The sequence below is a fragment of the Castor canadensis genome, chromosome 4 (assembly GCF_047511655.1).
Source record: "Castor canadensis chromosome 4, mCasCan1.hap1v2, whole genome shotgun sequence".
Classification (NCBI taxonomy): domain Eukaryota; kingdom Metazoa; phylum Chordata; class Mammalia; order Rodentia; family Castoridae; genus Castor; species Castor canadensis.
Window position 1 is genome coordinate 43,563,416 of NC_133389.1, and position 12,947 is coordinate 43,576,362.

The window sequence follows — 12,947 nt, forward strand, 5'->3', positions numbered from 1 at the left end:
GGATGTACTTTGGTTCCTCAAAGGGCCCCTGGAGGAAGAAGAGGCAGGTAAGGATCAACCATTATGGACTATGTGCATTCTGATAGGAAGTTTCACTTTATCATAAAAACAAAGAGAAAATTTTAATCAGCGTAACAATACGATCAGGTTTGGTTTTTATTAAGATCTGAGTGGAACATATGCAATGAAAATAATTACTGAAGTAAGGCCATGGCCTTGTGCTTGTCTTTCCTCTTTTAAATTTCTACTACTGAAATTGCTGTTTAGCACTAACAGCATGATCAGTGTGCTACTTGTTCATTTTAAATTATCCTTCCAAAGTCTTTCATACTTATTTTTTCTTCCCTGTGATAGACTCTTGTTTCTTTATGAATAGTGTGCTTTAAACACTAAGGAGGCATATTAAGAGTCTGATTACCAAAGTTATGCTGCTTGCATAACTTTAGCTGTTGCATTGCTAAACCAGTTACTGCTGCTCAAGTCTCATGTCCTTGACATAAGTATATGAACATGCCTTGCTTTTCCCTCCTCCTTGAAATGCTTTCTTCACTCAGCTTCTAAGATACTATTCACCCAATTTTCCACTTCCTTCATTGATTACCATTTCTTTTCTTTCTAGTTCTTCCTCATTCCCCTACTTTTCTCCTTTCAGTTTCTAACTTTGGACAGTCCAGAACTCAATCCATGAACCTATTTCTTCTTCAATTTGTTATATGCTCTTTTATTGATTCATTTTATCTCATGACTCTATGTGCTATTTATACACTGGATAGTTAAGATTTCATAGTTCTAGCCCAAACTACTTTATTTTTATTTCATTAAAATGCCATTGGACATTTCAAACTTACATATACAAATCAAATGCTTGTTTTTTCTCCTAAAAACACCCTCTTGTCTCAGGTAAGCCCAATAGTCCTCTTAGTTATTTGGTCATTTGAGTCTTGTTTCATGAGGTGTTAGTGGTAGAAAACATACATCTTTCAAAGTAGCTAGAGGAATTCAAGTGTGTCAAACAATTTATGTAATTGTTGGAAGGACTGAAGAAACAAACTTACATTGAACATTTTGGAATAAATCCCATGCTAGCTATACCATAGAACCTGCAACCAAAAACATATTGCTTTCTCAGTGGTAAAGAAGACATTAATTCTAGACCACAGTACCACTGCTTCAGTCAGGAAAGCCACCAGTCAGGAGGCCCCTGCTCCTCCTGCAGCTCCAGAACGACTTCTCTAGTGCTCCAACCGCTGTCAGTGAAACATTGACCCACAGTGCTCTGTTGGTACCCAGAGAGTTGGTGAGTGATACAGTTTCTGCTGCTGGAGGAAAAAAGAAAAGAAAAGAAAGCAAAAGCAGCAAAAATGAGACATTTGCCTCACTTATGGCTTCTAAATCTTTTTCAAGTGCATTTGACTGTCCATATATAAATCCAGAAGTTTGGTTACAAGAGATTCTGAAAAAGACAGATTTTGGTTCTTTTTAAAAAATAAATCTAGCATCTATATTATGAGAAGACACAATTGAAGAATCATCAACTAGATCTCGAACCCTAGTTTGCCATAGCCATCTATTCTTCATCTAGTTAAATTTTTAATTCCTGACTGGTAGAAGATACCAGCCTAGCTACATTTTACTGTGATCTGAAATAACAGTGGCTTAAGTAAGACAGACAGTCATTCCTGTTCTACAAAAGTGTGAGGTTCTAATGTGGAAAAAAAAACTAGGGAATCAGGGTTGTATTTTAGCTTGGTCACCCCCGCAGGTTCAAGATGGCTCACCGCTATGTTTAAAAGGGAGAATGCACTCTTTCACCTTCTCGAGAACAGCTGGAATAGTCCACAGATACTAGTTATTTGTATTATGTTATGTACATTTATGTTATCTGTTTTATAATCATTTATACTATTTTTGTTTATATCCTGTTGACCTGACATTCTCACATGGCCATACTGAATTGCAAGGCAGACTGAGAAATGCCTTTCTTTTGGTTATCTTTCTGCTCAGCTATAGATTCTAACACTAAGGAAGACGACAGAGTAGATATTGTACAATGCTAGCACCTGATAGAGTGCAATCCTTGACTTCTATCTTTCACCACACATCCAACCCACTGGCAAATCAATCCTGTTGTGTGGACCTTTAAATTATAACCAGAATCTAACTATTTCTTGCTACCCCTCATGCCACCATGGTAATCTAATAAATTATCATGTCTCCTATGAGTTTTTTCAGTATTCTAAATGGTCCCTCTGATTTTTAACTTACCCAAAGAGTTTGTTTGTTTGTTTGTTTTTTAGGACTAAACCTGGCTAGGTGTGATGTTACACATCTGTAATCCCAGGTACTTAGGAGGCTGAGGTAGGAAGATCATGAGTTTGAGGACAGCTTGGACTACTACATAGTGAGACTTTGTGTGTGTATTTGTGTATGAAAAACTGAGAGAGAGACAGAGAGAGAGAGAAAATAATCTCAATTTTATTCTTTTTTCTTTTTTGGTGGTACTGGGTTTAGGACTCAGGGCTTCACATGCTTACTAGGCAGGTGCTCTACTCCTTGAGCCATAACTCCAGCCCTTTTTTTCTGGTTCGTACTGAGATAGGGTCTCACTTTTTGCTTGCCCTGGCCTTAACATCTGTCCCTCCATTTTATGCTTCCTGCTGTAGCTGGGATGACAGGTACATGCCATCACACCCAGCTTTTTCCATTGAGATGTGGTCTCACAAACTTTTTTGCCTGGACTTGCCTGGAACTGCAATCCTTCTGATCTCATCCTCCTAAGTAGCTAGGATTACCGGCATGAGCCACCAGCGCCCAGCTGATCCAACTTTATTCTTTTTTTTTTTTCTTTTTCTGGTACTGGGTTTGAACTTAGAGTCTACACCTTGAGCCACTCCACCAGTCCATTTTTTGTGTGTATGATGAGTTTTTTCAAGATAGGGTCTCGCTAACTATTTGCCCAGGCTGTCCTGGAAACTTGAGCCACCTGATCTCTGCCTCCTCAGTAGCTAGGATTATAGGCATGAGCCACTAGTGACCAGCCCAATTCTACTCTTAACAAAATAATAAGCCTTGCCTCTAAAAACATATTTAAAAGCAGCCTACAAAATGAAAAAAGAATGTTGCAAACTACATCTGATAAGCAGTTATTTAAAAAATAACAAGAAGCTTACATAATTCCATAGCAAAATAAATAACTGGAATAAAAATGAACAAAAGACCTTAATAGATATTTCTCCAAAGAAAAGACACAATAACCAACAAGTTCATGAAGCATCACCATTTCATCAAATTAAAACCACCATAAGATATAGTCTTACATGTTAGGAAAGCTGTTATCTACTGGCATCACAGTTTAGTTGGCAAGGATGTGGAAAACAAAACAAAACAAACCTCCATTAAATCAGTTTGTTAAACACATACCTGCACTCACATGTTTACAGCAGCACTATTCACAATAGTCAAGACATGGAAATGACTCAAGAGTCCATTGATGGATAAATGCCTAAAGAAATTCACTGTTTCTGTGTCTATCACTTTGTGTGTGTGTCTTCTTACCTAGAATAATACTCAGCTATAAAAAACACTGTATAGATGTATGGAATTATCACAATGAAATACCCTCATAGTATTAATGTATGATAAATAAAAAAAATGGAAATCTTGTAATTTGAAACAACATAAATGAGCCTCCAAGGCTTTATGTTAAGTGAAACAAACCAGACATAGAAAGAGAAATATTGTATGACCTCACTGATATGTGGAAGCTAAGAGTTTAATTCACAGAAACAGGGCCGAATGCTGATGTCAGGGCCTAGAGGTGAAGGAAAAGGGGGAGATGTTGAACAAAGGGTATACACTTTCAGTCATAAGATGAACAAGTCCTAGGAATCTGATGGGTGATGATTGTTGTATTGGTTAATTTGATTGTGATAATCATCACACAACATATATATATATGTATATGCAAATCATCATGTTGTATGTCTTGACTATATAATATTCATTTGTCACTTAAATGTTTTCAACTGAAAAAAAATCATATAAACAAACAGATGATGTTATTCTCCAATGGCTTTCCATCTCCATTTTCCCCCCAAGGGAAATTCAAACTTCCTTGGACTCACCAAGGATAATGTAGACTCCACTGCCTCTTGACTTCTTCATCTTGGGTCTTTAGATTCCAATGTTGGTGGCCTTCTTTTGGCTTTAGACTCCAAGCACACACTTAGCCTGATTCCCTTGCACTCCCTTTTTCCAGTGTCAGACAGAGTCTTCTCTGTTTCTCTTCTTATTTTGGAAATACTGGGAATTGAACTCAGTGCCTTGCATTTGCTAGGCCATACCCCTAGTCCTTCTGTTTTTCAGAAAGGGTCTTATGCTAACTTTGCCCAGTACTGGCCTTAGCCTCCTACCTCCTACCTCAGCCTCCCAAGTAGCTGGTGCCTTAGGCATGGGCTACCATGCTAGGCTTATTTTTGAGACAGAGTTTCACTAACTTTGCTGGGGCTGGTCTTGAGCTGTGATCCTCCTGGCTTTGCCTTCCAAGTAGCTAGGATTACAGGTGTGCATACCACACATAGACCGTCATCAGCCTTTCTTTTAATTTTTGTTAGTTCCCTTCCCTAAGGTACTTCTAATTATCATTCTCCTCCCCATTATAAGCGCTCCTGTTTGCCTCACCCTAGTCAACCATAAATGTTGTTTTTTTGTCTTTTCTATTGAATTCTTCTCTTTAATATAAAAAATGTATAAAAGCATTATCAGCTGAATTTTTAAAATTGCATTTTAATTGAATTAATTTTAGTTTTTAAAATATATTTATATTTTTCCTTTTAGGTTCAATCTGATGCAGCACAGAACTACACCATTTTCTACTCAATAAGTGGGCGTGGAGTTGACCAAGAACCTCTGAATTTGTTTTTCATAGAAAGAGACACTGGAAATCTATTTTGTACTCGGCCTGTAGATCGTGAGGAATATGATGTTTTTGATGTAGGAGTCTTATTGATAAACATAAATTTATATTACTTAACTGTCTTTCTTATGATACTCACTCCATCTTCTCTTTCCTGTCTTCTTTAACTTTATTCTTAGAAGGTATTTAAAAGGAAAAGGAAAACAGAGTGTGCAATATTTTGAAATGCTTGGCCTATACTTTATTTCAACTTTTGCTAGGTCACCCTCCAATTAAACAAAGAAGTTTAATTATATTTGTATAAAAATTATAGTATATTTTTAGGAAGTTAGTTTTGTGTAGGAAATATGTTCTCTCTCTGTCTCTGACCACTGGAACATTTTCCTTTCTCCAGGACATGTCCACGGTTGATAGGAAAAACTTTCTTTCTCTGTAGCTGTAACTACTTATTTTGTATTCCTTTTATATGTTTGGTTATCTAATCATGTCTGAAAACTAGAAAAGGAAATAAAGCAGGAGATCAAACCTAAATACAGGTTAATAAACCTGAATTCTCATATGAATGAACTTACAGTCGGTGGGGAATAACTCAGACGATTTTCATTATAAAATTGTAAGTACCATAGAGTCATGCACTACCCCTGTGCCCCTGTGCTTCAGGTGGGGGAAGAGTCTTCATTACAGAGAGGAATTATGTTTCTAGAAATGGAACGAGATATTGAGTCACCAACTTGATGGATATCCTCCACATGACATTATTTGCTTTTGGCTAGAAAATGTTCAACTCAGTGTTGTGATTATGTACTGAATAGAAATACATACTATTTGACATTACATTGCTTCTGACTAATTAGTAAAGGGGAAATTGGTAAATGTATTGTGCTAGAAAGACTCTTACAAATATGTGTTCTAAGAGGTACAACAGTAAAATGGCTTGAATGTGACAAGATTAGGAATTGTTGCTTTATTTAGATTATAAAGAAGGGATTTTTCCCATTGAAGTGAATTGAATTGTCCCAATGTAATTTTCCCGATTATGGAGATATTAAGGACTATAACTTGAGTCTTTAGAGTCATATTCAATTCCTCAGAATAATGTGCAGAGTCACCTTGAGTTAGTTGTACTATGAGCTATTTCACAGTTTTATTTGGACTGTAGCCATTTGAACCAAAATACCAAATGCTCTTTGCTATAAAGTGCTATAAAGTGTTTCTCCATTTGGTGCACTGATAGTTAAAAAAGTATTAAAGAAACATCTTTGAAGGGGTTTTATTATTAAAAATATTTGAAGAGAAAAATCTCATCTTCTTTTTGTTACAATCTGGTATCAATTAATTACTGACATTGCTTTTTTTGTACTTTGTAGTTGATTGCCTATGCATCAACTGCCGATGGGTATTCAGCAGACTTGCCTCTTCCACTGCCCATCAAAGTGGAAGACGAAAATGACAACCATCCTGTTTTCACTGAAGCCATTTATAATTTTGAAGTTCCAGAAAGTAGCAGACTTGGTAAGGTTATTTTCTCGTTAAATATGTTTATATACATTTTTTTCAGACATTGAGTCTTTTATACTCATGACCAGGCCATTCTAAGGTAATGCTTGACTAGTCTCTTCTTGTCAGAAAACATTTACTCCCATCAGTTGTAGTCACATGTACCTTATCAGGAATTACGGGAATTTTTGACATTTTCAGTATCATGGTAACTATAGTGGGATCTAAGAGTTGTTCATTCTTCATCCCCTATAGGGTTTATGAATTTTATTTAATTTTGTTATTTTCTCCAAGAGAGGAACTGCAGGTAGAATGAACAACAATACTTAAGGTCATCATAGATATCTTAGTAAGATTTTTATTTAGAGGGGTGTTAAATGCATGCACTAAGGATCCATTTTTAAGTGTTTTTTATGTTCTCTCTTCTCTTAAAAATACTGCTTTACTATGTTCAGTTTAGAATAAATACTAGAAAAACTTTGGAGAAACTTACATCAAAACATTCTCCATCCTAAAAACTTGCTCTAACATTGGAAAAACCAAAGTATTTCAGTTTACTTGGCTCTTAAATGTGGCATCATAATGTCCCCTGAGCCTTGCAATATGAAGAATATCCACAGTCAACGTTGAAAGAATGTAGAGTCAATCATGAAGGATGACTTTGCTAACTTGCCTGCCAGGTTTCTAGAAGTTACTATGCTCTTCACTGCATTTTTACACCTGCTTCTCTTTTTTCTGTTTTACTTTGGTAATTTCATATAATCAGTGTTAACCTATTTATTACTCACACGTACAATTAAAAATCAAAAGCATTGATTCAGAGATTAGGAAAGCTATTTTTTCATGTAAATTCTCTCATTAATTCACTGCGAGAACTCATAGAGGTCACTGTAAGTTCTCTCGTGTAAAGGGAGTTAATTACGTTAGGTGACTGGTATTGTTTTTAGCTTCACAATTCTATGGTTCTATTACATTTTTCCTTTTCAGAGAGGGGTTATTGATTTCTGGTATTATTCTTGAGGGTTCTGAGGCAAACATTTTGATGTCTCTATTAGCTCTGAATGCTTGAAGCACATCACATTAATAGGTTCAGACAAGTAAAGGCTGATAACTACACTATTGAAAGAGAGTGAACCAAGTTAGAGCATAGCAAAAAAAAAAATCATAAAAAGGAGAGACTGGGCTACTGAATGTCACCTTGACCACTGATACAATCATACCCTAGGTCAGTCTTGATTTAACTACTAATCAAAAGTCCAATTTAAAAATATTGACTTACAAAACATGATTTATATCTTGAGTTAGGTTTCTTATTACAAAATGTGGGAAGACGTACTGAAATTATTCTTGACTGCTATTTACTAATTGTTTTTAGTAAGTTAATATCAAGCTCTTTAACACATGAACAAAATACAAGCATACCATGGTTCTGAGCTTAAACATATTTTGTATTATACATTTGAAGTCGTCTTCATCAGTTTTAACTAAAGATGTATTCCTCTATTAAAAAATAATTTTAAATTAGGTTTCCTTTCTCATTGTTAAAATTTGAAAACTGTAGCTCTTTTAAACATATTTTTTGACTCTGGAAATTGAAAGTGCTTTTTAAAATGTATAGGTACCACAGTGGGAGTGGTCTGTGCCACAGACCGAGATGAACCGGACACGATGCACACACGTCTGAAGTACAGCATCTTGGAGCAGAGGCCAAGGTCACCTGGGCTCTTTTCAGTGCATCCTAATACAGGCGTCATCACCACAGTCTCTCATCACACAGACAGAGAGGTAGCTTCCACGCTCTTTAGAATGACATTTTATTGGGGGTTTGGCCTCCTTTGCCCTATTTATTATAATCTCCTATCCTATGAATTAAGAAGTTCTTACTTTTTTAGAAGTATAAGACAATAAAATATCTTGGCATTTTTCCTGTTTTTTAACATTATTTCTATTACCTATGTAAAAGGATCCATAAGAATAGAAACACAGCTCAATCAGTGTTCAGAAGGGTTGAGAAAAATATTTCCTGTGAAAATTATTATTGAGTATTGTTTTGTTTCTTGTGCATGGTTAGTTGGATTCAGCTCAGTAAAGGGTTTGTTCCTCATATAGAACAATAAGTTTGCTTATTTCATGGGTGGAGAGCATATGCTGATCCCTATCCAATTATTATAAATGTGTGTACTTTTTATGAGGAAAGAATTAGTTGAGATAAAATTAATGGATTATTAAAAATCTGTAACACTGCTTAGATAATAGTAATAGCACTTTGTAATATAATAATTTATGCATGAATCTTTATGTATCATTTTATTTGATCTTAATAATTTGACTAGATAGGTATTATAGCCAATCTATAGAGGAGAAATGTGATGGCCAGAAAGTCTGGTTGACTTCCCCAAGTTAGTTTATTCCACAGACTCTTCTAAGCTTTTATTATTATTATTAATTCTCTTTCCATTTTGTTAGTCTTAATGGAGTTTGATGCCAAAGGAAAAAGGGAAAGATGTAGGAATCTATAACAAGAAGTCAAAAGTAGTACAAAGGTTTTAGTTTTCATTATTTTAATTTTTGTAGCATTGAAGACTTTGTTGATGATAATAAATGAGGAAGTTTGAAGGGGACAATATGAATGTTTTTTGTCTTTGCAGTATAATATATAGCGATAATATGGTAATCCAGTCAAAACAAGGCTTTCCCTCATTATCATACAGATCAAAACAGAGGATGTTTAGCAATACTAAATAATTTAAGATTATAAGACTTGTATACTATATTTTTGGGGCCAGATTCAGGTCTATTTGCCTGTTGAAAAAAAATCGAATGGGATTTTGTGGGGAAAAAACATGGAGTATGTTGTGGAGAATGACACAGGAAGCAATGAAATGAACAAAGGAGATAAAGAAGCAGTGAATTTAGGTGAAGAAAAACACAGGGTGTTAGAGTCCTAAAGTGTATGGGAAGTACTTTTCAGAGCGGAAATGCTGACTTATGATGTGGAAGGGAGACAGTGTAAAACGAAGACTTACAGTAAGAGAAAGAATCAGGAAATGAAAAACTAACACACAAAAAGTGTGGCTAAATATTAGTAAAATTAAAGAAAAGACAACAATAACGATGTATCCCAAACTAATGACTTCATTCCTTCAGCAGCACACACTTGAAGAAGTCAAGAGTGACTTGCTAATTGCCAAATCCAATGTTGGTCCCTGTCTATTGCTGACATTTATTAAAACTTTTTTTTTCTTATCTTGAATTACTGGTTCTCCTTTTGCTTCTCTGATCTTTTCCTTTTTGTGTCCTTTTTTAGTCTTCTTGTTTCCTCCATGTTTGAAATGCTGTTGTTTCTCATGTCTTATACTCTTCTGACCCTGTAACCTCTCCTGTTGTCTGATTCCTGCCATGATTTTCAACAGTATGATTTACATACTGACAAATCCCAGGTTGGTTGGTATTTTTTGGTCATCATTTCTTCTTAAAATATGGGCCATATATATACAGGTGTCTCTGGACCTTTCCCCTTACATTTCTTTTGGGCATATAAAATTCAACGTATGCACAGCAAAACTCATACTTTTATCTCTCCTTGCTAATCTCTGTAGTGTTCACATACTCCAAGAACACTGTCCTCCATTTTTTTTGTTGGTTGGTGATATCCCTGTCAACCTACCTAAGGGAGATACTGAAGCATCATACTCAACTTCTTCTTGTTCTTTCAACTTGTATATATAACTACTATCAAGTTCTACTCAACTGTCACTCCCACATGTCATTCTTCTCACCTTTTTTCTTTGTTCCGTTTGGTACTGCCTCAGATTTGGACCACCTATCTTAGGTTATTACAGGAGCCTCAACCTATCTCACTCCAAATTATGCTTAATATTTATTAAAAATATTCTTTCTAGAACCCAATCGTTCTTACTTTGTGCTCCCCCTATGACTCCCATAAACCTTTTCCATTTTATCTATTAAAGCATATGTCTAAAATCTTAGTATGTCCCTTGGTAATTTAATTTCTGCCTACCTTTTAATCTTTATCCTTCTCTACCAGGTTCTTAGATTATTTTCAAATATGAAAGTCAAATAAGGCACTTAGACATACACACAAATAGAAGTGTGTAATTGAGGTTTTATTATGAGCCTAAACAAAAGTGCCCAAGATTAACTAAATATTTGTTTTCAGGTTGTCGACAAGTATACATTGATAATGAAAGTCCAAGACATGGATGGTCAATTTTTTGGACTGATCAGTACATCAACTTGTGTCATAACAATAACAGATTCAAATGACAATGCACCTACTTTTAGACAAAATGCTGTAAGTTTACAATGTCAAAATCTATCTTTTTATTCTATTTGTTGGTTAGTCTGAATAAATACTATAATCTGTTAAACTTTGAAGTATTTGTGTTTATTTTATGTATAAAATCAAAACTGAAAAAGGTAACATGAAACAATGGTGTTATTTAGTACTTTAAAATAATCTACAAGAAGTGTAAGTACACGTATTTTTTTGGAATAAAAGAAACATTGCTTTTTTTGTAAGTTTTTTTTATAAAATAGATATTTAATGAATTATTTTCTTTCAGTATGAAGCATCAGTGGAGGAAAATGCATATAATGTGGAAATCTTACGGATACCTATAGAAGATAAGGATTTAATTAATACTGCAAATTGGAGGGCCAATTTTACCATTTTAAAAGGAAATGAAAATGGACATTTCAAAATCAGTACAGACAAATCAACTAATGAAGGCATTCTGTGTGTTGTAAAGGTACAGTAGTAACAAGTAACAACTTGGTAACAATATATTTCCTCAACTAATGGTTTAATCAGCTAAATAGTTTCAGTTCATGGACTCTGCAAGTTGAAAGAGAACTTAAAACCTTTTTAGTGTGACTGTTCCTATCCAATGCCTGATTTTCTTCTATAATTTATTGCCAATTACTAGTCTCCTAGAGTGGGCCTAAACATTCTTAATAATAAGGGTCTCTGTATCTCTATTGGCAGCTTATTCCATATTTGGAAAGCCCTGATTCTCAGAAGTTCTTACTTTAATTGTGCACAAGTTATTCTCTTTCTAATCCATGTCTGTGGTCCTGGTTTTACCTCTAGTACTATTTAGAACAGATCTAATCCTTTTGAAAATGCTGCTATGTCCATTTGAGATTTACTTTCTTTAGGACATATTCCCAATTCCTTTAATCCTTCCATGATGTAGTTAAGAATCAATATTATTCTCATGGTCTCTAGTGTATATGCCTAGTTATATCTGATGCTTTAAAGGTAGTCTGAGGATGAAATATAGTATTACATCGATAGCACTGAATGAACTTCTTCTTTATATATTGTATATTTGGTTGCACTGCCTCATTCTAGGGCTCTAACTTTGAGGGAAGGATAGGCTTTGTTTGGGAAGGACATGTGGTCCTATTTCTAGCCTAGACCAGAAAAGAGTATTGCCCTGTGGGCAGGTTTTGTGGTCATTCACTGATTATTCTTATTGATAGAATAGTCAATAAGAATATGGTGGTAACTTTGGTACACAGCCCTTTGCATTTGTTTTGTTTTTCTCTATAAGAGTTCTTTAGTTTACATACTAATGCTTGTTAAGTTCTGTTCAGAAGTGAATAGTCAAATACATAATCTCAGTGTTAAACTTCTTCCTATTTCAGTTTTCTATAATATGCTTTGCTCAACTTGAATAATAAACACCAACTACTTAAAAATGAAGCTTTATTATTGAAAGTGGTAAGAAAGAAAATAACAAAATGGTATCACCTATTTTGATTTCTTATTGGTTTATTTTTTTATTTAATCTCTCCAAAAAAACCAAGCCCAAAATAAATACCTCAGTGTTTGTGGATATTTAGGAAGTAGATTGCAGGAAGACAGACTGAAAGTGGGGAACTAAGTTAAGGAAGAATGAAAAGCCAATCAAGTTTGGATTATTGAGTGTTAAATCACTGGAGGAACCATGTAGAACATAACTCAGAATTTTCCCCTCAAAGATGAGTCCCTGGGACATTTATCCTTCAGCTCCCATCCTCAGTTTTCAAGCTCAATTAGTTGAAATTTAACACCCCTGTACCTCTGGGTTGGGCTGAGCCTGTCATCAGTTGAAGGAGCTATCTGGCTTTGGAGAAAGCCTTAAATCTGAAGAGCTCAATCATTGGGTGTTTGAGGCCTAAATCTATCAGTGTAAATGAGATCTGCCAATCACAGCTGCAGCTGAAGTTATGGGTGGCTTTGAGGGGTTGTGGTACATAATTCTTTTGAAAAGAGTTGCTATGCATCTTCTCCAGTTTCCAAGGCTGGGAGCTTCCATGGTTGCTTCCATAGTGTGGGGTTTTGCCTCAAAATTGACATAATCACAAAAGATGTTTTGTGAAAGGTTTTTCCTGGCCATCCTTCTTCCCTTACACACACCTTGGTTTTGTTGTTGTTTTTTGTTTGTTTTTCTAGAAATAAGTCAAAGGAGTAGTTTGAAATCTGGAATGAATAGATCATGCCAACTGCTGTAGCTTATGTCAGAGA

The 12,947-nt window shown here is 35.1% G+C and overlaps 1 protein-coding gene across 2 annotated transcripts in view; it reads left to right on the top strand.

Moving 5' to 3' along the window:
* Nucleotides 1-12,947, top strand: part of Dsc3 (desmocollin 3) — a 48,911-nt gene that overhangs the window by 13,583 nt on the left and 22,381 nt on the right. For both annotated transcript variants that reach the window (XM_074070097.1, XM_074070098.1), the window contains exons 5-9: nucleotides 4,837-4,992; nucleotides 6,283-6,427; nucleotides 8,031-8,197; nucleotides 10,593-10,727; nucleotides 10,999-11,184. In XM_074070097.1, the coding sequence (XP_073926198.1) occupies nucleotides 4,837-4,992; nucleotides 6,283-6,427; nucleotides 8,031-8,197; nucleotides 10,593-10,727; nucleotides 10,999-11,184 (789 nt within the window). The remainder of the gene's footprint in view (nucleotides 1-4,836; nucleotides 4,993-6,282; nucleotides 6,428-8,030; nucleotides 8,198-10,592; nucleotides 10,728-10,998; nucleotides 11,185-12,947) is intronic.